We start from the raw sequence: 23,957 nt of genomic DNA, 5'->3' as shown, positions 1-23,957 counted from the left end.
CACACACACACACACAAAAGATAAATTTGTACCTCAGTTTTGAGTTTAGTTGACCAGAGTATGTGAACTGTCATGACTGATGATCGCTAACTCACTGTTTCATGTTCTAATTAAACTAACCTCTGTTGCAGCACTCAGGCTGCCAGGCTCCTCGCTGGCTCGCACCATCAGAAGGTAGCGTCTCTGGTCACTTTCATAATCCAGCGTCCTGGTCAGGCTGATCTCTCCGGTGTCCTGCTGAATGCTGAAAAGGCTGCTGGGATTGATAAGCAGGCTGTAGCTGATTTGTTCCTTCTGGAAGGAAATGGCTAACACCACAAGGAAGCTGTGGAACAAAGAGAAGGTGATTAAAAGAAATTGAAAAAAGCAGCCTTTGCTACTTGATTTCAGCTGCGCCCATGTAGAATTAGAATYGAAATCCTCTTTTCCTGCATCAGCAGTGTGCTATAATGAAATCAATTACTTTATGCTCCATTGCCTGCGTGCTACAAACACGGTCAATCAGTTCTTGTCAGTTGTGTGTAATAATGTCACACTATTATGCAGACACCAGTGTTTGCTTTGTGGGGAGAGTTTGTATTCCCCTAATAGTGTGCGATGATGATTGTCAATGCTTGCTCAAGTGCACRGTGTGACCAAATGAATGCCTATTAGCACAAATCTTAAACAGTATGTGAGAAAATTCACCTGCTGCACACGTGTATGTCTGCATGCATGATATTGTGAACTTGTTTTTTCACTTATTCATTTGTTCAAATATKAGCGCATACTCAGCCTTTCTTCCCTTTTTAGTTCATTTAGTCACTTACAGTAGTTGCAACTTCTTAAAARTTTGAAAAGTTTCAGWAGTTGAAACTTTTCAAACTTTGAACAATGTCAGTTGATTTTATTTGGATTTGGATRAATCATGACCAAGTAGGCATAGATGAAAAAAACAGTCCTGTGCAGTTGTCACAAGTCACGCAGAGGACGCAACACATGGAGGGAAGTCCTGCTATGGCCAGATGAAACCAAGACTAAACTRTGGGAGCATACTAGCAATGAACACAGCACTCACAGGGTAAGACAAGGTGGTGGCTGCATCCTTTTCTTCAACAGGAATTAAGAAGCTATTCAGATTTAATGGGAAAACAGATGGAGCTGAATACAGCGCAATCTGTGAAGAAAACTTGTTAGAGGTGGCAAAAGGCTTGGGACTAGGTCGGACGTCTATCTACCAGCAACACAACAACCTAAATATATTCAGTCCCAATACAGAGCAAATGTTTAGATCCAAAGCTGTCAAATTGTAATCCAAGTGCTGCTGCTGGAATTTGAGCTGTCTGTAGTCAAATGAAGACACTTTGGTATCAATTATTTGCAAGCTTGATATGAAAAGAAAATTGTGATAACCACGCACAGATAAAAAGGTGTTAGTGAAGCACATTTGCCTTATCAAAAACTTCTTAAAAGAAAAGTTCAGAAGAAATAAATCAGAGAACCCGCAGTACAAACGTATGCATACAACAACAAACAAGTAACAACCCAATTTCTAATTTGAAAAACAGTGTGATTTGCTAATTAACATGCTCAGTCACCAATGTAACAATTAGATAATAACTATGTATTTCTCTGAATTTTGTGCTTTCAAAAACTGTGAAAGTCAGTGAGTAAATGATTGTGTGAAAAACGTGATCAAGCAAAGAGTCAATAAGCAATTTTTGGCTGCAGCTATTACTATGCAAGGCTGTGTTACAGTGCTTAGGAATGAGCYGCTTTGAGGTCATAAACCATTCACACAGAAGTCTCTTTGCAGTCACATTTAATTATTAGTGTACAAATGACCATCCAAAAATGAAATTGCAGAAAATATTTCAATTGAGCATCAAGAGCAGCTGTGTGAACRTAGTATTAGTTCTCAGACAGCACATGTAGTCTTATCTCTCTCTCTCTCAGTGCTTTATTATGCATATGTTCAACTGCAAACCATAGTTTATATGTGTTTTTACTGAACATCCTACTTGGTTTGTTTGTTTGTTTGTAATATTTCAGAAGTCAAATATTTTTAGAGAAACTTCCCGAGGTAGCCATTTTGTTCCCCTTTAAGCTCAATAAAATCTAGGTTTGACTCCTCCAACAATTTTCACTTTAAGAATAATCTTAATTAGAAATGTTCTCTGTTAAACTGTGATCTCCTGGGTCATGCAATTATTCTTATTGTGGCAACAATTGGTTTAACGGTGCCGGAGCATGACTAAATATGCGGCTAAATCTGGGGGAAAAAACAGTCTAATTAAAAGGCAAGACCTCAGAAAGATATCCAATTACTGTAATATATTTTGTAAAGGCTAAATATTTTTAACACGGCGTTAAAAACAATGTAATAAAATCATTTCTTAAGATTCTCTCTGTCAAAGAGCGGAAATGAATCCCTGCTTTTGCACAAGAAGAATAGCACATGTGCARAACTCACGGCTGTCCTTCCGGGGTGTTCTCTGGTATGGAAATGGCGTAGCTGGTGTTGGTAAACTGCGGCGCTCTGGACCCTGCTACTACAGATAACATGGCAGGTGCGCTGCGGCTTCCCAGACCATCAAGAGCCACCACGCTTAAGAGGTACTCTCTCTCCCCCTGTAGTATGAGCCCCGTGGTCAAAACCTGGCCTGTCTTCTTGTCCACGGCAAAGCAGCCATCGCCACCTGTAGGGAAAATTCAATTAAGATTTTTGTTGTTTCTGAATCCAAAACAGATTTTTTATTTTTTTTTTTTGTGAATATTAAATAAAAAGCCACAAGTTACCAGGTTTTCTATTCTGAGTACATGAAAATATTGAAGTCAGATAATAAATTAGATCATTAGAGTAAGTGTGATGTCTAAGTTTCTTGTTAAAATAACTCAGCATACTTAAAATAAGACCAAACTAATTTGCAAGTAACTTTTCAGCAAGATATAGGAGTTTGTTTTAAGTCAATAATTCTTGAATATTGCTTAAAAAAAAGTACGAGCTCGGCTGGCAGATTTTCTCACTTATACCACAGAAAAATTGCATTGTTGAAAGCTAATAAATATGAGATGAACTACCACTTATTTAATGTCAAAGACCTCTAACTAGTAATCCAAATGRATTTACAAGCTGGAAGGACAGTTACAGCCTCAAGGCTCGCTGGAAGGTCCCATAAGCGAATGCTGGCAGTAATGTTGACCTGTGAAGAGTTCAAATAAAGCAAAACAACCAAAATATTTCAAACCAGACATTTCCTACATATGGTGTATAATGTCTCATTGTAGCCAATAATGACACAACACAATCAACTTATTTAGATAGTCCATAAAACATTTGTCTTGGAATAGAAATTTTGCAGAAAATGCATTTGAGGGAGATTATTTACTGAAGGACCATGTTTGTTGCCTGAATACATTTGTTTTATAAATTCAATCATAAGTATATGCCGACACCAGCGGTTTGTGACTAGAGGAGATCCGCTTTCTGAACTGCTTGTGAACTGTCTGTGTAAAGAAAAGTAAATTCAGTCAAGATTATCCCATGATGGTGTTGTGTTAGATACAACTGCTTCAGATAACATTTATATATAAATTAGAAGATAGTTTACTGAAGAAAATATCAGACACACTTGAAAACCTTGTGAAAAATAAMTTTCAGCAATACAGGACAGATATTTGTTGATGGARAGTCGGAACYCCCTCACCCCCACAAAGGATCATTACCAAACGTATTTACTCTAATAGGTGTGAACATACAAGAGGTGAAATCAAAATGAGACCTTGCTAAAAATGTAATTCTTGAYGTCAGTAAATCCTGTATGAAGATCAAAATAATTCCKTGCAAATCATCTGCAGCAGAGCTGCCATGCCCTCYGTGGTTCTCATCCCATCTGGTATTGGACACATTGATTTTCTTTTTCCTCTAATGCCTCACAAATTAAAAAATAAAWAAGACTGGCAACAATATGGAGTGAATTGGATGTAGTAATTCTTAAAAACARCTTTTCACTGATGTGTGCTGAAAGCATTCCTCAAAAGGAACAAATCAAGTTTGGTTGAAAGCCAAGTTCAGATATAAATGTATACTTGAGTACTTAGAGCATCACGAGAGTATGGGAATGATTCCGAATGAGTTACAAAGTCAGTCAGAAAAAGAYAAAGTGATAAAAATCTGTAAAGAAATAATTGTTTTTGACCACATAACTAGAGGGACAATCTTGACWAATCCATTACGCCATTAGGACRGCACTTACTGCTCTACYACATTTCACGGGTGCAGCATTCAGAGATATTGGTCTTTGACAGTTCATCTTTACACAATTTGTCTACATTGTCCAGAGAATTGTSCACTSTCTTTTGTAGCTTCTTCCACAGGTTTTTCATAGGATTTAGGTCAGGGTGCTGAGATTGCTATGGAAGAAATTTTTGTCTGGTGAACTATTCAGGCGTTCATTTCGCGTTATGTCTCGGATAATTAAGTTGAAATACCCAATCCATTTTCATTTTTATGACTCTACCTAATTTAAATTTCAAATCCCCTGTTATGTTTATAACTTCGTGATGCCTTGCACCCTAACAAGGTTTTAAAAGCAGTGAGCATGATGTGATTTTCCAAAAATTACCAAGAGTTTTTATGGCTGAGGTTTGTTCAATGTCACAGTCCAAGGAATTTACAGCAAACACTTCATACTTATGTGATCAAAGGACAGAAATGTTATTTTTATTTWWTTWTWTWTTTTTTCTAGGATCATTCTCCTACAACTTATTAGTATGTAGACAACATATAATTGTTTTTTTCTGGATATGGTGACCGCAAGACAGTACTCTGTRCTGAAATTCTCTAAAAGCTAAAAAAAAAAAAAMAAAAAAAAMAWACAATGGTCTGTAKTTTTATGCKCCATAGATGACAGAAAAAATGATGGAAATTTTTGTCAASTCATATTGACAAAAATTTCAATATGAGTTGAATGTCTGTCTCTCTCTTGTCATCCTCTGTTCCTCCATTTCTTTTACTTTCCCTGCTCACACACACACACACACACACACACACACACAATAAAAATCACTTTATTGATTTACATTCAATAAAATGTTGTGGATTGACAATTAGAAAACCACAGAAGCTTTTATACGTTTTAAAATAAATTAACTGTAAATGACTACGGATAAGTGGAAGAAAGTGGATGGATGGATAACTGTAACTGAAAAAAGGCCTCAYATACATTTATTTAAAGAAAATGTTGCCCCAATTATTTTTCTAAAGTTGTCATTGTTAGATTATGCTGCAAYAAAAATATTATTTTTACTTATAAGGCTTGTAACACTTTTACAGTCAAGTATGCACATTARTGCACACTTTGATTAAATCTTACTCATGTACATCAAGTACTTTAATTTGTGTTTTTATATTMTTTTATTTCTATGRCTGTATATTTTAAGGGTAAATTATCACACACTTCATAAGAATGATTGGCATGGGATGTTTCATAATTCCTACATTTCCTCAGAGTAATGCATAAGGGTTTCGACCATGACATTTTAATTCCTTAGTTCCTATTTTGTTCTGCACACTGATAGCTGGTAGGAGTACTGCATCAACAAAGGTAACAATGGGCCATAGGCATCAGAAAGCATAAGGACCGTTAGCATGRAAACCAGGACATGGAAGAAAAATTAATCTTTGAAGAAAGGACCACATCAAAGTTTAAAGAAAAATAAAATTGTATGCAATCAAGGATGAAAGAAATATATTTTTAGAGGAACAAAGGCAAAATATCCAGTGTTTACTACACAATTGTAAAACTATAACAAGTGATATAATAATGAGATATGTTATCAAAAATGTGTTTCTAACATCTCTTTGTTCCAGGGCAACAATCAAAAATATGCTTTTTTTTYCCCAATTCAGTAAACATGGCCATCAACCTCGTGTACGCACTACTAAATGTGCCAAGACATTTAGTAGACCTACTGTCCCAGAAAAACTGTTTATCCATCATCATCAGTGGCAATGCTAAMTAGTCTGAGAATTCTCAACAGGCACTGCTGACAGAAGTTGTAGCATGGCAGAGAGTAAGGAGAWTCTGTGAGCAGCGCATACATGAGGTGATTGACAGCACTAAGATMCTCCTCCTTGCTGTGATTGTTTGTTTCTGACTGAGCTGTGTATTTCTCTTGTTAACACTGGGAGCATTGGGAGAAGGCAGAGGAGCTTGTTTTTTCACAGAACGTCTGTCTCATACTATACTTCCACGACACAGTGACAGTTAGCAAATATGTAAAATTAATATKTTTATAAAGTTACATACACCAGCTTTAATTAGCTATGATAGGTTGGTTTTGCAATGTCTRTAATCTTATGGTTCTGCTTGAATAGGTGTGGCCAATAATATCTTATAAAGAAAATATGCACTGATGTTGAGTTTATTTGCACAATAACACAATGAGCATTTATATTTTYAGCGAGAGATAAGTGCTTTACATCGAAATTGGTTAAAATACTGTTCACAAACTGCTTTTTGATAAATACCACATTGGAGAGACAGTCTGTGAAGCTCACAGTTCACAGTTTGGCAGACTTGTAGAAAGAATTCTTCGGACTCAATTCTGAAACAAGCATTTTTAGAAGGCAAATCTCCTATTAAATTAACTTCACAGAGCAATAAATTTAGATTGTATTCATGCTTGTGTTAAAGTGAGTGTGGAACCTTAAGATCTCTGGAAATTGTACCCTGTGATATTTCTAATTTCTGTTGACTTTCTCATGCAAGAAACCAGTGTGTGTGCGTATGCGTGTGTGTGCAGTGTTGTCTTTAAATACCTCGCCAGCTGTGCTTAACTAACTTAACTCAAATGCTGCAGTTTATCATATCAAAGTCTTACAGAGTCTCGGCATCAGCATAATTTTAGCTTTCCCAAATTGTTTGAAGGGATAATAATCTTTCTGTGTGTAAACTTAYTATTCTGAAATTTAGCCAATCAAAATATTTCTGATAATCCTCACTGACTTAAAACAGAAAGTTTTCAGTTTGATATAAAGTCAGAAAACGCTAGGAAATGCAATAAAATATAAACTGATTTGCCATGGCTTAAGTACACTTTCTTTATTTCCCTTTTTTGAACATCTAATGGCTCTCCACCAAGTGGAGGTGCAAACTGACAAAGAGTTGAACTGACCTGGAGCCAAGAAAATCACATACAACACTYTAATACACAGTTTTTCCCCCCATTCTATCTAATGGCAATGATAGGTCTAAACTTTAATACTTTCACAAGAAGACTCCACAGGGGATTTCACTTGCTCTGCTGTTGGCAATTTCTAAAGAATTGGGTCAAACTGTGGTCATCAAGAGGTCAGTTCATCTGATGACATCCCATAACGGTGTTAATGTTAAGYAGTGGATAAGAGGGTTAGACAAATATGGGTGAAATCCAAACAGGGAGTTGAAATTACTCTGAAGAGAAGTTYGTTCGGCAGAACTGATTTAAATGTCCGTTGACAAACGCCACTACTTTAAASAGTCCTTAGCACAGTTATAAAGACAATCAGCACTCGGTGCAACTGGGGTTTCAACTCAGAATGAGGACGCTGTGGGATGTCCTGATTACAGTTAAACCACAAGTCAGGGTAAATCAGTAAACCCCACAAGCAACATCAGCACATCCCCCAATCTCTGCCAGCAGCCCTCAATCCCTTTAGCCACCAGGGGGTCCACTATTGTGGCAGGCTTCCAGCAGCCCACTGTATGTGTTTGTGTATGAGTGAATGTGTGCTTGCATGACTCCCTGTATGAAACAGAGAGAAGCAGACAGACAAGAGTGCATGAAAAGTGCATAAACAAATCTGTGAAGGCCTCTGGCTGTGTGTGGGATTGTGTGATAGTGGCTGTGTTTGCAGGAGAGAGAAAGAGAAAGTGGGATGGATATGGAGAGGTAGAAAGAGAAAGAGGGTAAAAAAGGATAAATAATCTAATGGACACATAAAAAGTGTATGAATGCATGAATGAATCTGCATGCCTGTGGCTTTTTGTCTGAACAACTGTGCTGGTGTCAACCTGGGCGTATTCATTTTCATACATTTGCACCTGCCGTGTTTTTTTTTTTTTACCAACAGCACAATGTATTTTACTTCTATATGTGTTGTGTATTGTTGTGTGTTAGAGCAACAAAAAAGCTTACCATCTGACAAGAAGTATTCCACTTCTCCACTTCTGCCCTCATCCCCATCAATAGCCTGTAGCTGGTAGACAAATGTTCCTGCCACTGCCTCGGAAGACACAACAGCCAGGTATGGGTATGGCTTCATATTCCACTCAGGGAYGTTGTCGTTGACATCAGTGATCGTCAGCTTCACCTTGTTCAGGTACCAGTCTGGGCCTGGAGGACGGTGCGGAGACAGTGGCAGAGATGCGATTACAAAAAGTGGCAGCTGTCATGTAATTGTATGTGTTTGGAGGAGAGACAAGTAACCAGGGAAATATGAAGTACCAACAGTCACTCAACTAAGGGTGAGAGATAAATCCTCTCCTGYAGATGGAAATACATTAATCAGGTAGGAGAGTAATAAATGTCAGTGTTTCTTGTGTAAGTTGTGCTGAACTAATCCCAATGTAGTCTAGGTTGAACCCAGAGACCTATCAAATCCAATTCAAAATAKCAGTCTTAACGTTGTGCTAAGGTTTACTCTCCTCTTTCAAAGTCATCATTCCTAGCATGTTATTCTTGATACATGAGAGGAGGTGTACAATCAAGTCAGGGGTTTACATTTTATCCTAATGACATYAGTTTTTTAATGAAGTAGGGCGTGTAACTATGCATTTGAGCATTAAAAGTAAAATTTTGGTGAATTTACTGYATTTTTAATCTGCAAAGCTTAAAAATATGCATTTACCCACTAGGAATGGAGTCAAGGCACATTCTTCCAAGACCAAGACTAAGACCACACTCTCCAAGGCCAAAACCAAGACAAAGACCTGACCTTCAAAGGTCAAAACTTAAATTGAATGTTTGGAGTTTAACTAATATTTTAGGACAACAGAGAGGGTGTGCGTGGGGTGGGGGGAGGGGCGTATTAAGTTTGTCCTGTTTGGACATCATATCATGTTTTTACTATATACTAGTTGATTTGTGGTAAAGTTGAAGTTGGAGGTATTCTTGTGTCTTTATTTGTGCAATACACCAGCAGTCCTGGCAGAAAAACAGGCCTTCTGTATAATGGCCACACCAACATTACTGACAGTTGGTAGCTTGCTCTTTGGTTTTAAAAACTCAGCTTCCCGATTACGATGCCAAATGGTTAAATTAAAACTTTTCTCCATAAGACATTTGGTTTGTCCATGTGAGAAGCTGCAAAGTTCAGCTGAGCTAAGGAGTCAATTTTGAGCAGCATTGCTTTCTTGGTCAACATTCTCTACTGCCATGTTGATGCATTATTGTAGACGGTGGATGGAGAAATGAGGGAGTGCTATTCTTCAGCTTTCCCTTGAATGTACAGCTAAATAGTTCCAACGTAGACACAATATATGTTCTAAAAAGACAATTATCAAAAACTGGCTTTGAGTAGCTTCTTGAATACCCTTCACAAAGTTCTGACCTGAAACATGTTGTAATATGAATCATGCTTGAAAGTTAGGTCTGGAGTAGAAAACCCACCAATTAAAAAAAAAAAAAAAAAAAACACTACCTTACCTTGCAGAGTGGTCAAAAGTACAATCAAAACCTTTTGGGACCAAGACCAGATACTCAGACAAATATTGGGTGAGCTTTTGGTTAAATATTGGTTAAAGCAAAAACTTGCAGGCATGATTCAGCAGTATTCAGTCAAAAGGACAGCTGAAAAACTTGTAATCAGTAATACAGTATAAGCTCTCAACACCCTAAATTATACATGAAGTCAAAACAATCTCACAGCACTCCCTATATCAAATAATGTCAAGTTAAAAAAATGAAACATTCATTCAGAGTTAAATGCAGGCTGTATTAAAATAAACAATACTGAGTTACTAAATCAAAACGCCTAAGAGCATGGCTAGCTTTTTTTGTGCTAACTCTTATTGGTTGTTTCCACCCGAGAAGTGTTATTCTGCATAATACAAGAAGGAGCTTGAGTTTTTTGTTGTTGTTTTTTTTCACAGATTATCTGTCTCGTTTTAGGACGTAGGGAAACTTTTAATACATACGTATTTTTTAAGTTACGTGCTGCAGCTTTAAGGAGATGTTCGACATTGGAGTCCGTTGTCTGATCGGGAGCCAACGGCGCTACGTCCTTGAAACATTACGTCTCAATATCGGCGGCCTAACATCGAGAGCAGAACCCAGCGTTTTACACCGCTACCCCGATTATTTTTCGGATTATTTGCTTAGTTTTGTGACCGTCATCCTCATCCGGGTGAGTGTTGGCAATTGTGCGCCGCTTTATCTGCTGTCTGGCTGCTCCGAATGTCTTTTTTTCTGCAGTGAGCCTCGATATGGCCGTGTTCCTTAAGGTCTCCGTGTTATTTTGTTTTATTACTTTCGCATGYTTCTTGTGAAGAGCTCAAATAGAATGGTGTTTACACCAGTGTGTACAGGCGGATCAGTTGCTCGGCTGCATGGACCTGGTCTGCTCACTCGTTCCCATACACTCGCTCTTTCAGGCTGAATACAGAAGTGATTCCATGGAAATAACACAGGGACGGCTCCTTTATTTACCACCCGTCTCCCCCGGTAGTTTTAGATCTGATCCGGAGTGAAGTGAAGGCTGCAAACTTTGCTGCGTGGCGTTAGCTTTAACTTGTAGCGACGAATATTTACAAGCCACCGTCTTCTTAATTCAGGATCGCTTGGAAATCCATGAATCCATGATTAACTTCCCCAATTAATCTCAGAGCGTTCAAGTTCCAAACAAACTTGCTCGGATTTGCACTTGCGCAGTGTGAAGGAATGAGATACAGGTGATCGGTTTTTGTAATGGGCAATCACCAATCATACATCACTAATATATAAAGTGCATACCACTAATACTGATGTGGTGTGCCACTAATATAGTGTGCCACAAATATAAATTGTGGCACAAATAAGTACATACAAAAACAAAAGTGATCTGGTATTTATCCAGATGTTTAGAATAAACTCCTCATTGCCAGGGTGGAGGATGGTGGATGTATTAGTTCTACATCAAGTTTCCCAATCAGACTTACAGCATCCGATGGGAGAGAGCCTCAGACACAGTCTCATCTAGCAAGTCTTGGTAATGCTACCTTGATCTTCTCATAGGACTGCATGGATGACGCCTCAAGACAGCAGGCACTTTGTCGCCTGCATGCTGTCTCACTGAAGTGAATAAGAAGATTCTAGGAATCCAATTACCAACTTGCTCTGTCTAAGCTGAGGCTGACTTCAAGAGAGCACAGCAGCACCCAAAGAGAGGCTGCGTGCAAGTACTTCTCCTTATGACAAGCATTGATTCAAACTGAAATTATTTAATGCTTTGCACATGTTAAAATAGAAATGATGTTGAAAAAAAAAATACTCCTGTTAACGTCACAGGCCTCAATATGTATATTTGTTGCCTCAAGAGAAGTGATTCACAGATCTGTGAGCACAAGACAGTATTTCCACAAATACTGGCTGTGATCATGTGTCAACGTGGCTTTAAAGAATGTCAGAAGAGCTGCCAACCAGTTCAGTGGGCTGCCATCCACTAAGGCCATCTGCCTCACCACAGAGAAGAAAAAATTCCCTGCCAAGACAAACATGTTCCCAAACACATGCACCAACAGATTAAAACAGGATTGCAAAAGTTTTGACATCAAAGCAAGTTATCGCAAAGTGACAACGTACTTCCAATCCTCACACATCTCTCTCTACCTCCATGTCCCTCTCTGACAAACACACACCCACCAGTGGACACAAAAACACACTGGTACCTTGAAAACTAAAAGTAGCTATGGGTTACAAATCCTGTTATGTAACAAGAACTGTCCACAGGCTACACGTGTGCTTTTAATCCAAGACAAAAGAAGAATTTGTGATGTATCCTGTCACTACCTGAACTCTGAGTCAGTAGCTCTTCTCTGATGTAAACAGCTGGTTTATGTTGTATACATAAAGTCTATGCTAAGTCAGCAAGGTCTGATAAATAGAGCTATGTTCCCTTTGTAACTGCTCCATTCAGGAAATAAATATCTTGCCTTTTAAAGTATACTTCCTCCTCAAATGTTTTCACATTTAGCCATGTTACTATCACAGACTTCAGTTTGTTTAATTGAGAAAGACCAACATAAAGTTGTGAATAACTGTGAAGAACAAAAATATACATAGATTGCAAGATCTTTTATGAATAAAAATCTGAAAAGTGTAGCACAACACTACTCAGTTTTCTAATCTGATACCCCGACATCAATTCTTGTGCAATCTCCTTCCGGACAGTCAGCCTGTGTGAAATTGTATGTCTGTGTAGATCAGTGGTTGTGCAAGACTTCTGTGTGGTCCATCATTTAGACAGACGCTGTCAAAGAGAATCCTGTCATGATCTATTTTTACCCATACAACTGCATTCAATTTTTGTTCAGTTAAATTAGTATTCAACAAAAATACACATGGTGCCATCATAACATATTAAGCAAATGAATACATAACTTTTTTCTCCACATTGACAAAACGAACTGACTGTGGCGTCAGTAAGCAATCAATTGGAACAATCACATTTAAATTATGAATGTGGACATGAGCTATGCATCGGCTTGTACATATAATCAAATATCTCAGGGTTTTGATATTAATCTGAAGGATGAATCAGTGCTCTGTAGCCATAGTGAAGACTGAAATTGCAAGTAAACCTTCAGCCAAAATTTTTAAACTGGGGAACATTTCTCCAGTTGAAGTGGTCAGAAGTCGGCAAAAAATCCCATGGAGTGCACTCCTTCTTCACTAAACACAGTCCTGGAAAGCGAGATGCGTTCAGTTCAGTGTCCAGGTCAGAGCTGATACTCAGATGGGAATATTTCTTTTTTACTGACTGACCTCTGTGATGTACTCTGTGCATGAAGTTGGATATGGCTGCGTGTGTGCCCCAAGCAATCCGGTGAATGAATTGTAATCCTTCAAAATAAAGGATGGCCTTTAGATTTTTCCGTCATTGTTTAAAAGAAAAAACAAAACAATCAAATACCAAAATTATTCCGTTAACACAATCCCTGGTGTAGATCCACCTGTTATTCATAGGCATGACAGTTTCGAAAAATAATAAAATAAAATAAAAAACATTGGTGTCTGGGCTTTCCGTTAAAGATAGAGTGAGAAGTTTGGTTGTCCAGGAGAGGCTCAGCGTAGAGCTGCTGCTTCTCCATGTCGAGAGGAGCCAGTTGAGGTGGCTGGTTAAGATGTTTCCTGGATGCTTTCCTGGTGACGTGTTCTGGGCACGTCGCACCAAGAGGAGACCCAGAGGAAGACCCAGGACATGCTGGAGGTTTCTCATGTTTCTCAGCTGGCTTGGGAATACATTGGGATTCTATCTGGTCTGGATGGGTGGACAGAGAAAGCTGCACACATGGCCATCCACCTGAACTGACAGAGCTGCAAAAGAGAGCTGACATTCTTATACTGAAGCATGGCATAGGTAGCATCTTGGAGTGGGGAATCTTTATCAGTATGGACAGGGAAGGTTTTCAGAATTGAAAGATAGATGCTGCTAAATGTTAGAATCTTAGGTTGTTTTACAGTTTGATTTGATTCTCGTTTCTTTCTGTGTTAGTTTCTTATTTTGATTTATTCAGTCTAATTCCTTTCACCACGTGAAAAACAGACGTAGAGATCACAATTCTTTTTTTTTCTAACTGGTTTACATTTAATTTTTGATAGAAAATGCAATTTAACACGCTCTGCACTAGTTCTGGAGCATTCACATCTAAATACAAAAGCTAAAAAGTGTGTGACAGCTCCTAAAGGGATTGTTAGAAGGATAATAACAGAGAAAGGAAGAGCTGGAGGAAGGAATTAATCTAACTTTCTCCTCTGGGGTTTAAAAGTTCCTCTGCTGAGGAGAAAAAAGTTCAGGCTAGACTGTGACGGCACTTCGTTTTGGATAAATAGCCACTGTATCGTGTGGGCAGAAAAAGCAATCAATGTTCTGATGTTATCTCCTAAAATGTTGACAGCGGCAATTTATGCACTTTAAGCCAGATCATCCTGCCCTGGAAGACGGAACAATCCTTTCATRATGAATAATGAGAAAGGATAAAGATTCTGCTGCAAAGAAGAAGGGGGGTTAAAAAGCACTTAATCAAAAAGAAATCAGAGCTCTAGCACTTAACATTTAGTTAACTATAAAATCTTTGCAGGGAGCGATGCAGGACACATTCCTTGCCTTCTGCTTGTTGGTGTCTTTCCCAAACATGTCTCTGTGGTAATGGTGGAGATGATTTTACAAGGCTCCATCTAATTAGCTTGTTACAGAGAGACTAATCAGAGCCAAGGCAGATAATTAGAGCCTATCAGCTCTGGAATGATAATGAAGAATGTACACGGGTGTGTGCACGCTTGGGAGGTGCGGGACTTATGCCTGAATGGACCAGAGAGAGAGCGAGAGAGAGAACACGTCTCGTGTTCTGAGGCTACAAACGTGAGCAATTTCTCTCTGATCTGTAGAGTTAAGCAGAGAGTTGGCTGTGAACGATGCCCCACAAGCACCAAACCGACACGGGCTGCCTCACCTGACTGGGACAAAAAAGATGTGATGAAATAACAGGCAGAGCCTCACAGACTCCAGTGGATTTTTCAAAGTCAAATATGCCTTGTGCACTCTGTGTGATGAAAAGCTAGCCTGTGCTGTATACTACAATCCCATAAGGATAAGAGCATCAGCTGGCTGGCTAGCATAATGTATCATGAAAAGTCCATGGCATGGTTGGCTCTAATACAATGACTGTAGTGTGTTAGCATGAGTGTGAATTGTGCAGGAGTGTATGTGAATTCGCTCTCAGTGCATGCCCAGTCTGTTGATGTTTCCTGCTGTTAATCCTCTTCTTGGGTACGTGCTATATAAAGCTGCTAAGTGGCTTGCCAGTTAGGAAAAAAAAAAAGTTGTCTCAAGTGCTTCTATGCACACATGCACTACCCACAGTGCAAGGACAGGGAGTGTGTGTGGGAAGGGGATGAGAGGAAACAGAGTAAAGGAGAGAGGCACAGATACAGAAACACAAATATCTACAGAGCGAGCGAGAAAGAGGCTGAGAGGCAGGAAGAGGCAGGCAGCATGGTGGAAGGAGTATCCTCTGATACTTAACAGAGAGCGTAAAATACCATATCAAAGACAAGAGGGTACACAAGGGATGTACAACAAACAGCAGAACAGAGCAAGAGGTAGCAGGAACAACACTGACTGGTAGGAAAACACGAGGTAGCAGACCATGAGAGCAAAAAATTAAGACGGAACACAGAGTGTAATTAATAACGCAGGGTTTTTCCACATGCATCCCTCGTTCCCTCTACTTCCATTCAGGGAGAGAATTAGGATACAAATACGTCTATGTGGAGTTAAACAATTTGCGTCTGCAAGCATAAACATCAATGGCCCGTGTGAGACGTGGAATTTCAGAGGGTGCATTTTTAGCAGCAAGTGAATGGAAAGGGAAAATCAGCTCAAAGGGGGAGTAATGAGGTACATTAACCAAATGCTCGCAGTGTTAAGAAGGCTCTACTCCAACCTATGTGCTTAAAGCGAAGTGTGAAGCCGTCAGCAGGAGATCAACGTGCTGGAAAGCGCAAGGGACAGAAATCTATTAACACCGCAGCAACTGACACACTTACCATGTAAACACACAGATTCAGCTACTTTCATCCCAGAACAATTACCAACGGTAGACATCCTCCAGTTTTGGTCGCTCTTTTAATTTAAAATAAAAATGCCTGAAGTTTTTCTGAAGTATACATATGCGTGCTTTAGCAGCTATTTAAAGGCTTTACTTTATAACTGCATCAACAAGTAGCCCCAGATTATGGATGCAGATATGAAAAAGTGAAAGTCATGCAGCTTAGTGAATAAAATGTATTCTGGAGAAACTACAAAAAGGAAAGTGACAGACTTTATTTATTTCTTTTTGTCAGTTTCAGTATAAAGAATACGATTTCATTATGATAAAATGAAAGTACATTGTACTTCTGTTCTTTTTTTTCATACATAGGAGAATAATAAATTCAGTTATTGCCAGGTTGTAAAATTCCTAAATTAAACCTAAAGTGTTCCACCATAACGTTATTTAGTAAACATAATTAGATAAAATGGAAAAGCCTTCTGTGAAAAATTAAGAACAACCTGTGGTTTATTGAGAAAAGAAATCAGCATTGACCTTAGCGAAGCAATTTTTGGTTCCCCCTGGATATCATATCAAATTCACTAGGATTTCTGATGCTCAGAGAAATTTAAAACCAACCAAGCACTATCTTAGGCTCTATAGCTATTTAGCTATCATCCTGTTCAAAATACAACCAACATCTTATGGGTCTGATGAGCGTTGACTCCTTTCCACAAAGGAAAGGAGTCAAAGAAAGGAAAGGAGTCAACGCTCCAATATCCTTTGAACAGAAGAAAAGAAGAAGATTTGTTTGGCCAAAGGGACAGCATCAAGTTCATGGCATTTCACTACAGTCACCACATTTTAATTATTAGCCTGATGGTTAAATTGTCATGATTTGGTCTCTTTTGTTAGCCACAAAACCTGAATAGCTTCTACTTTCTCAGGAACTTTTAATTCCTCAAACAGTATAGCAAAGCAACTCCCCGTTGTTGGATGATCTCTACAGCTAAATCTTGGTACAAACTGGGTTAAATCTATGACAGAATTTCAAAGATCAAGTTGTGGCAATGGCACAGTCAAAATCCTGACCATAACAGGTTGAAATTCATAAACCCTACGTACAGCAAAACGATTGCTTCAAATTATTGCAAAGACTTCATCTTTGTTTCATAAATAATGCCTGAGTACCATCTGTTTTGTTTTCAATCTATTAGATTTGAACAATTTTAGTACCAGGTGACAGAAAAAAAATATAGTGTCCTGATATAATAAAACCCTTTAAACAAAAAGGGATGTGTATATTTTTTCACCCAAAATCTTTACATTTGTATATTAAATTCTGTTGGAAGAAAATTATTGTTTAATAAAATATCACAGGATACCATTTAGGCTAATGGTTTTGTTTTATACATTTTCTAAATAAAAACACAACAGGGATTGAACTAAGAATCCATTTTTCATCTAACAGATATACTTGTGCATTTAATCTTACATTACTGTGTTGTATCATGTATGCTAGTAACTGTGACTGGTCAATTTCAATTATTGACAGGTCAGTCATTTGCTGTAAATTAGACTTTTGGCTGAATTTGGACGAGCCACCATCAGATATTATGTCACCTTGATCTAAAATATTGAATATTAAGCAAGGCAGGGCTAGAATCTCTGAACTGAACTCGCATTTTCTCCTAAATCGTTTGTGATAAAGCTAAAATGTGAATATGGTGGTGGTGGTGGGGTGTGGGTGGAGGTTTTTTCTATGTTTCAGTGGCTACATTTCCCAGGTAGCATTCTCACTTTGCCCATTTTCTGTGTTGTACTTAATGAAGCTAGAGGGTGCCAGCACAGCTCACTGCAAATTTCTCTTTTTACCTGTAGCAGCTTTTCCTCTGTGCTTCCTTTTAAGAAAATTGACGTGCAAACAAAGTCAAGCAATCTAAGAAAACATCTCTGCCAGTCTGAATATAGAAACAAAATCCCTTAAATGTGAGAAGCACAACAAGGAAAAGTAAAACAAGCTGCAAAAAAGACTGCAACTGAAACATTTTCTGGCAAAATGGGAGCACATCCAAAATGTTTTCAAATATAACATTAGTTTTTTTTTCCTTATTTCTATTTCTATTTAATCTTTCTGTTGTGAAGGTATTAAGATTAATTTTCAAGGATAGTTAAAAAAAATCTCCTGCCCAGTAATGGATCGATGGAAATAACCTCTTATAAATGGATCCTTTTGTTGGCGCCCATGGGAACATTTTTTTTTTAAAGTTTGGCCAAAAGAGGATATTCAGTCCTCTGTCTTTTGTTTTCTTTTTTTTTTTGCTCTGAGGCAAACTTAAATGTGCCCTATTCTCCAACATAAAAGGCAAGGATTTAGAGAGAGCAAGTGTTGCACGGAGATATACTGGTAGGGTATGCAAGCCTTTAGAAAAAGGAAATGTAAAATTGCTGAAATATTTTAAAGCCTCTTTCACATCAAAATGCTGCAAAAGGTTTGTACTTGGAAAGCTATGGTAAATTACATGTCAGTTCTATGACTCTAATTTATCTGGGGTTAACTGATTTTTTATTTTTTTTGTTCTAGTGGCCTTTATTAATAATAGTCGTCTGACGGGAAAGTGTGTTGTGAGAGAGGAGTAGACATTCAGCAAAGGGGTCAGGACTCAAACCCATGACGGCAGCATCAAGGACTGAGGCCTCTGCACTTGGATTGTTTGCTTTAACCATGTGCCATCGCCTTACCCGGGTTTTAATATTTCAATTTAGCCAATGATTCTATTGTCTCAATATTTGGTAAAAAGAAAAAAAAAAAAAAAAAACTGCAAAGGTTTTTAAAAATGAAGAAATGCTCCTAAAAAAGAGAACACACCTGAAAAAAAGTAGAAACTCACTCTTACGAGAAAAATACAAAAATGTACTAAATCCAAAAAGTGACTTAGGATATGCATTACTGTACATTTAACTGTCGAAGTCCTATTAAGTCTGTTAAGTCGTTTAGTACATGTTATTTGCCAAGATATTCTCAAAAATAATTCAACAGAAATGTTTTACTTTCTATTTTCAAGTTGCATTAGGAAACTGTTAATCTGTTGAACAATCAGTTTGAGGGTCTTTTTTATACAGCTCGCCTGTTCATCCTGTGAATATGTGGGTTCACACAGAGCCTATAAAAAGATAATTGCTTTGACAAATCAGTTATGATGAACATTATTTGGCGTCTTTGACAAGAAAAAAAGATATCAAAGTGAGAACTGGTTTTCACAGAATAATGACAATTAAATAAAATACGTAGCATTAATGAAGCCATTGCATAAACATTCGCCCCCTTCAAGTCAGTATTCAGTCGATGCAATCGCAGCAGACCCAGGCAACAGTTGTATGCAACATTTCTCCCATCTCAGCTGCTGAAAATTGTAACTCCTTCAGCGTAGTCATAGGTGTTTTGGAGCCTATGACTACACTGCACACTCTTTTGAGTGTGCAGCTTTCACACTAAAAATTGGCATAGGGAAAATTTTTGAAAGGTGCAGCGCTCTAAAAGTTCACATGTGCAAAATTGTTCACACACATCTGGCTGGACATCATACATCCTAATTTGCATGAAATAGAGTGCAGCTGCAGATGCCGCGTGGACCGCCCTTTTCCAGCTAAGAACTACATATACAAAGTAGTATAAAAAAACCCAGAAGGTTCCCACTTTGTATCCAGATCGCCATGGCAACGGCCCCGGTTTTCAACAGGTCAGCTCATAAAGAATATAAGCCAAACCACTTAAAAGGTAAGTATTTAAAATATAAAACTAGAAAAGAAATAAAAAGAGTAAAATGGTGGAATATGTTAATCCATTAAAGTGAAAATTCTTCTTTGAACAGATGAGCTTAGGTGTGAAACGCTTAACAGAGGAGTGTTGTCATGAGTGTCAGAAAGAGTAGGAGCTTCTTAAAGCGACAGAGGCCCCATTTCAAGATGCTATATAATGAAACTATGTTTCTTTTAATCCATTTTTGATATACAGTATACCACATTCATACAACTGACATTTATACTTGATTGTGCTATAAAATGGCACAATGTGCCTGGAAAATACATAATACTGCCCCTTTAGCGAGTCTATTTATGTTCTTCCTACCTTCTGCAAGCTCTTACCTGAAAAATTGTCCTGTTGCATTAAAACTGCGATTCTTCTTTGAAGGGAAAATAAATAAATTCAAAAGCATTTCCATTTTGAAAAGTAAAAGGATTGATGTATGCACTTCACAATCATTTTTGCTTCATTCTTATACAGACAATTTGTCGCACAATTTATTTTTTTAAGTTGTAATATGCTTACTTGATATAATTTAAACATGAAGCGACAGCAGAGAGGCAAAGCAAAATACAAAAATAAAAAATATAAAATACAACCATGACGGGTATGTTAGTCACTTTCAAAATGACTCATCAAATCTCTTCTAGCCATGAGGAATGGGGGATACAAATTAGCCCATGAGGTTATCAGAATGTAATCTGAGCAGGCCTCCTTCCTTCCCTTAAATGGATTTTTTTTTGCCAGTCTCTATCTTAGTAACCTCAGAGAAATTAGCATACTGTGCAAAAAGGGATTTGTGCTAACAAAGATATGCTATGACGTCTGAAAAGAGAACTGTGTCCAAATATTTTGCTGCTATAAACAAATTCTTGTAAATAGAATTAGTAGAGCAAAATGAGCTAAGATTTGTGGTCTGACTATCACACAGAAGGTTAACATTTAAGAACTTGCTTTTCATGTCAACTCTGTTGTATTGGCAACATTGTACTAAACTCCTATTCATCATTAAAATTCTTCAGATCAAGGCCACACATTTCCAGATATGTGTATTCCATAATTAATGGAACAATTAGACTTCTGTTCTGTTTGGGAGGAAAAAAGATTAAACTTTTATTTTTTATTTTTTTACACTTTGCTTTTTAATTTACAAAATAGTTTTCAGTAGGACACAGTCTTATTGCATAGAATAATGGAGATCAGGATGTGGAGGCAGAGATGGTGCTGCCAATTATGTTCAGGTTAACACTGAAAGGTACAACTACATCATAGAAATGCATCTACAACCTGTGCTAGATAAAGGTACTGGAATTAGCTTATTGATACATGAGAAATGTTTGCTAAATTTTGCATCTTTTCAGATGATAATTTGTCAGCAACTCCTCAATGTGTCTGAAAATGTATTTAGACATGCAGTCACTGATGATATGTTTAAATATATGTATTATATATTATAATATATAAATATATATTAAATATATGCCATGTGGAGCTTTGTTTAAAATGGTGGCACTGTGTTCACTGTCCTCTTGCCCGTTTTCTACTGGATATCAAGTTCTGATGATTAAGCTAATCACTCCATAATATTAACCTTGTTGGTCAGGTACCAAGATAGTTCACAAGTGTGGTTTTGAGGTTCTTGTCTTATCTAAACATGTGTCAAGGGAATTTGCTCTTCAACGTAAGATAGCATGACCTCTTAAAGTAGTTTGATGGATGCAAACTGATCAAGTCTGACACCAGGGGATGATAAACACCTTAGTTCCATAATATTTAAGCCACCGTGCTTCATGATGAAATATATGGTGTCCAACAAGCTGTCTGCAACCCCTAGACTTCTAAAGAATTTCTTTTTTGTTTATGGTTCAAGAAAATGTTGTGTAATTTCACTATAGACGAGTCAGTGTGTTGTTGCGTGTTCAGCTGTGGTGGCCAGAATTTTACCATGTACAATACAATTCAACCACAGCTGCTCGTATTTTACTGTAAATTAGGTCTGTTTGTTTTTTTTACAGTGCACCTCATGTATGTAGATTTTTCAATATCTTTTTGAGGAGCTACTTGCTGATAGCTAGATTCACAAAAATCAGCCTTGGCATATTTGACTATTGTTGTCGTTGTTGTACCCCTAAAAGAAGAGTACTGTAAGCCAGTCTGTAATTTTAATCTTCTTTTTATTGCATTGCAAGGCCTAACATGCAAGCAACATTGTGTCATAAAAACACCCACAGTTGTTTTTGCAGAATCCAAATGGAGTTCTTGTCCTTGCTGACAAAATCTTGGGATACTTCTGAAATAAATCATTTCCAGGAGAAGACGCATTCTGTGCTTGTTTTCATGGATGAATTTGCTCTTTTTCTTGTTACACATGTCCCACCTAGTGATTCATCTATTTGCTTGTGGACAATCAATATGATCTTTATTTTTTTAAAAAACAACAACTTATGTTTCTAAAAACCTATGGATTAGAATTCATATTTTCTGTTCTTCATGAAAAGAAATACTTCACCATTTTCTCAGTAAAAGTTCTTTATGCTTTGAAATTACACAGAACATTACTTTATCAGATACACATTCTGAGCTTTAGTTATGTTTGGTACTTAACTCTCTTGACAGCTGTCTTTAAAAAAAGCATTAGTTTATTGTTCTCATCCCACTTCACCTTGACTGCAGCACACTGCAGTCAAGGTTTTGGTCTCTTCCACATCACTAGCTTCATTTTACTGAATAACGCACTAAGGTTACCATCTATGGGATGGATGAAAAAACTTTTTTTTTAAAGCTCACAGTCGTTTTTGAACATTACAAACACATTCTTGTACAGGTAAGAAATAAATACTCTATTCTACACTGTGATTTACTATAATAGTTATTTTTATTTAAATTAGTTAAAAATGGATCTGTTGCTTTCTCCAGCAGAAAGTGTTAATGGCTGCTTACTTAAGGGCAAATATTTAATCTACACAAAGGTTGGAAATCAAACATTTTTGATCAAAACTGGAAAGAAGTTAGAAGTGTTTAATTAGGTTGGAAAACTTGTTTCCTAGCTGGAAAAAAATGCCCCGCACAGGACAAGATCAAAATATGATTCAAAGTTAACCGAGGAGAACAAGAACAAGCACAGGTTTCATCTTTGTTGTGTGCTCATGTTCAGAGACGGCCGTAGCGGTGCTGAACAACACATTCCTTGCACAATTTCATGGACTGAAAGTGAAAACATTCATCCTTTTCATTTCACATCTAATAGCTTGACGGGCACCATTGCTACAGAAGACTGTAATCAAATGCTGTCTAGGATCCCCTCTCTCTTTATCCTAGGTTTTATTTTCTGAAATTATATCTCCATGTCCAATTTTCCATTTATCTCTAAAATCCTTGCAAAAGTTGAGCTAACTCGCCATCTACAGAAAAACAGTATTTACGACACTCAGAGCACCTCTTGCCATTTGATCACCGGAGAGCTCTGAAGATAAGTGGGTATAGACTGCAGATGAATGGACTCCTAGCACGTAACAGTTTGTCTTGCAAACTGAAAATTGTGGGTTCTCTTTCGGCTTTCTCGTGCACATGTCAACATGTGCCCATACACAAGATGCTAAAACCCAGATTACATAAATCTCTGTGTAGACGTGTATGAGTGTGACTTGGTGAAGGTCGCGCTACTGCAGGGGTGCCCAAAGTCGGTCCTCAAGGGCCATCATCCTGCATGTTTTAGTTCTCTCCCTGGTTTAACGCACCTGGATCAAATTATGGCTCGTTAGAAGGCCTAAGAGGAAAATTGACAAGGTTGTTACTACCACCAGGGGAGAGAACTAAAACGTGCAGGATGCCGGCCCTCGAGGACCGACTTTGGACACCCCTGCTCTACTGTAAAGTGTCTTAAGGGGTCAGTATGACTAGAAAAAGTGCTACATAAATTCAGACTATTTACTTTACAGGGGTTTCAATCTGACATCAGTTTATTTACCGTCATGGTGTCCCACAAAGTTATGTTCTAGGTCCAAATTTGTTAGAATTTTACGTAATCCATGAGTGATATAACCAGTATATGCAGCTCTTGGAAAAAAATAAAAGATCATTTAAAATCAGTTTCTCTGATTTTATTTTTTATAGGTGAATTTTTGAGTAAAAATGTAAAATGAACATTTGTTTTTTTTTTTTTTATTCTATGAACTACTGACATGTCTCCAAAATTCTAAGCAAAATGTTGCATTTATTTGCAGAAAATGAGAAACGGTCAAAATAACAAAAAAGATGCAGCGCTTTCAGACCTCAAATAACACATAGAAACAACAATACTAATGTTTTAACTCAGGAAGAGTTCAGAAATCAATATTTGGAGGAATAACCATGAGGTGATTCAGTGGAGTGGTTTCTTAATTTCTTCCAAAGCTATATAT

General features: G+C 37.6%; 1 protein-coding gene across 1 annotated transcript in view; it reads right to left on the bottom strand.

The window, feature by feature from the left end:
* LOC103466206 (neural-cadherin-like) overlaps window positions 1-23,957 on the bottom strand; it is a 133,468-nt gene that overhangs the window by 81,592 nt on the left and 27,919 nt on the right. Inside the window, exons 2-4 of the mRNA XM_008411644.2 lie at window positions 8,161-8,358; window positions 2,453-2,678; window positions 121-325 (exon numbers count right to left, since the gene is read on the bottom strand). Coding sequence (XP_008409866.1) covers window positions 121-325; window positions 2,453-2,678; window positions 8,161-8,358 — 629 coding nt within the window. The remainder of the gene's footprint in view (window positions 1-120; window positions 326-2,452; window positions 2,679-8,160; window positions 8,359-23,957) is intronic.

Source organism: Poecilia reticulata, linkage group LG6 (assembly GCF_000633615.1).
Source record: "Poecilia reticulata strain Guanapo linkage group LG6, Guppy_female_1.0+MT, whole genome shotgun sequence".
Classification (NCBI taxonomy): Eukaryota; Metazoa; Chordata; class Actinopteri; order Cyprinodontiformes; family Poeciliidae; genus Poecilia; species Poecilia reticulata.
This window is presented reverse-complemented; position numbering and strand designations above follow the sequence as displayed.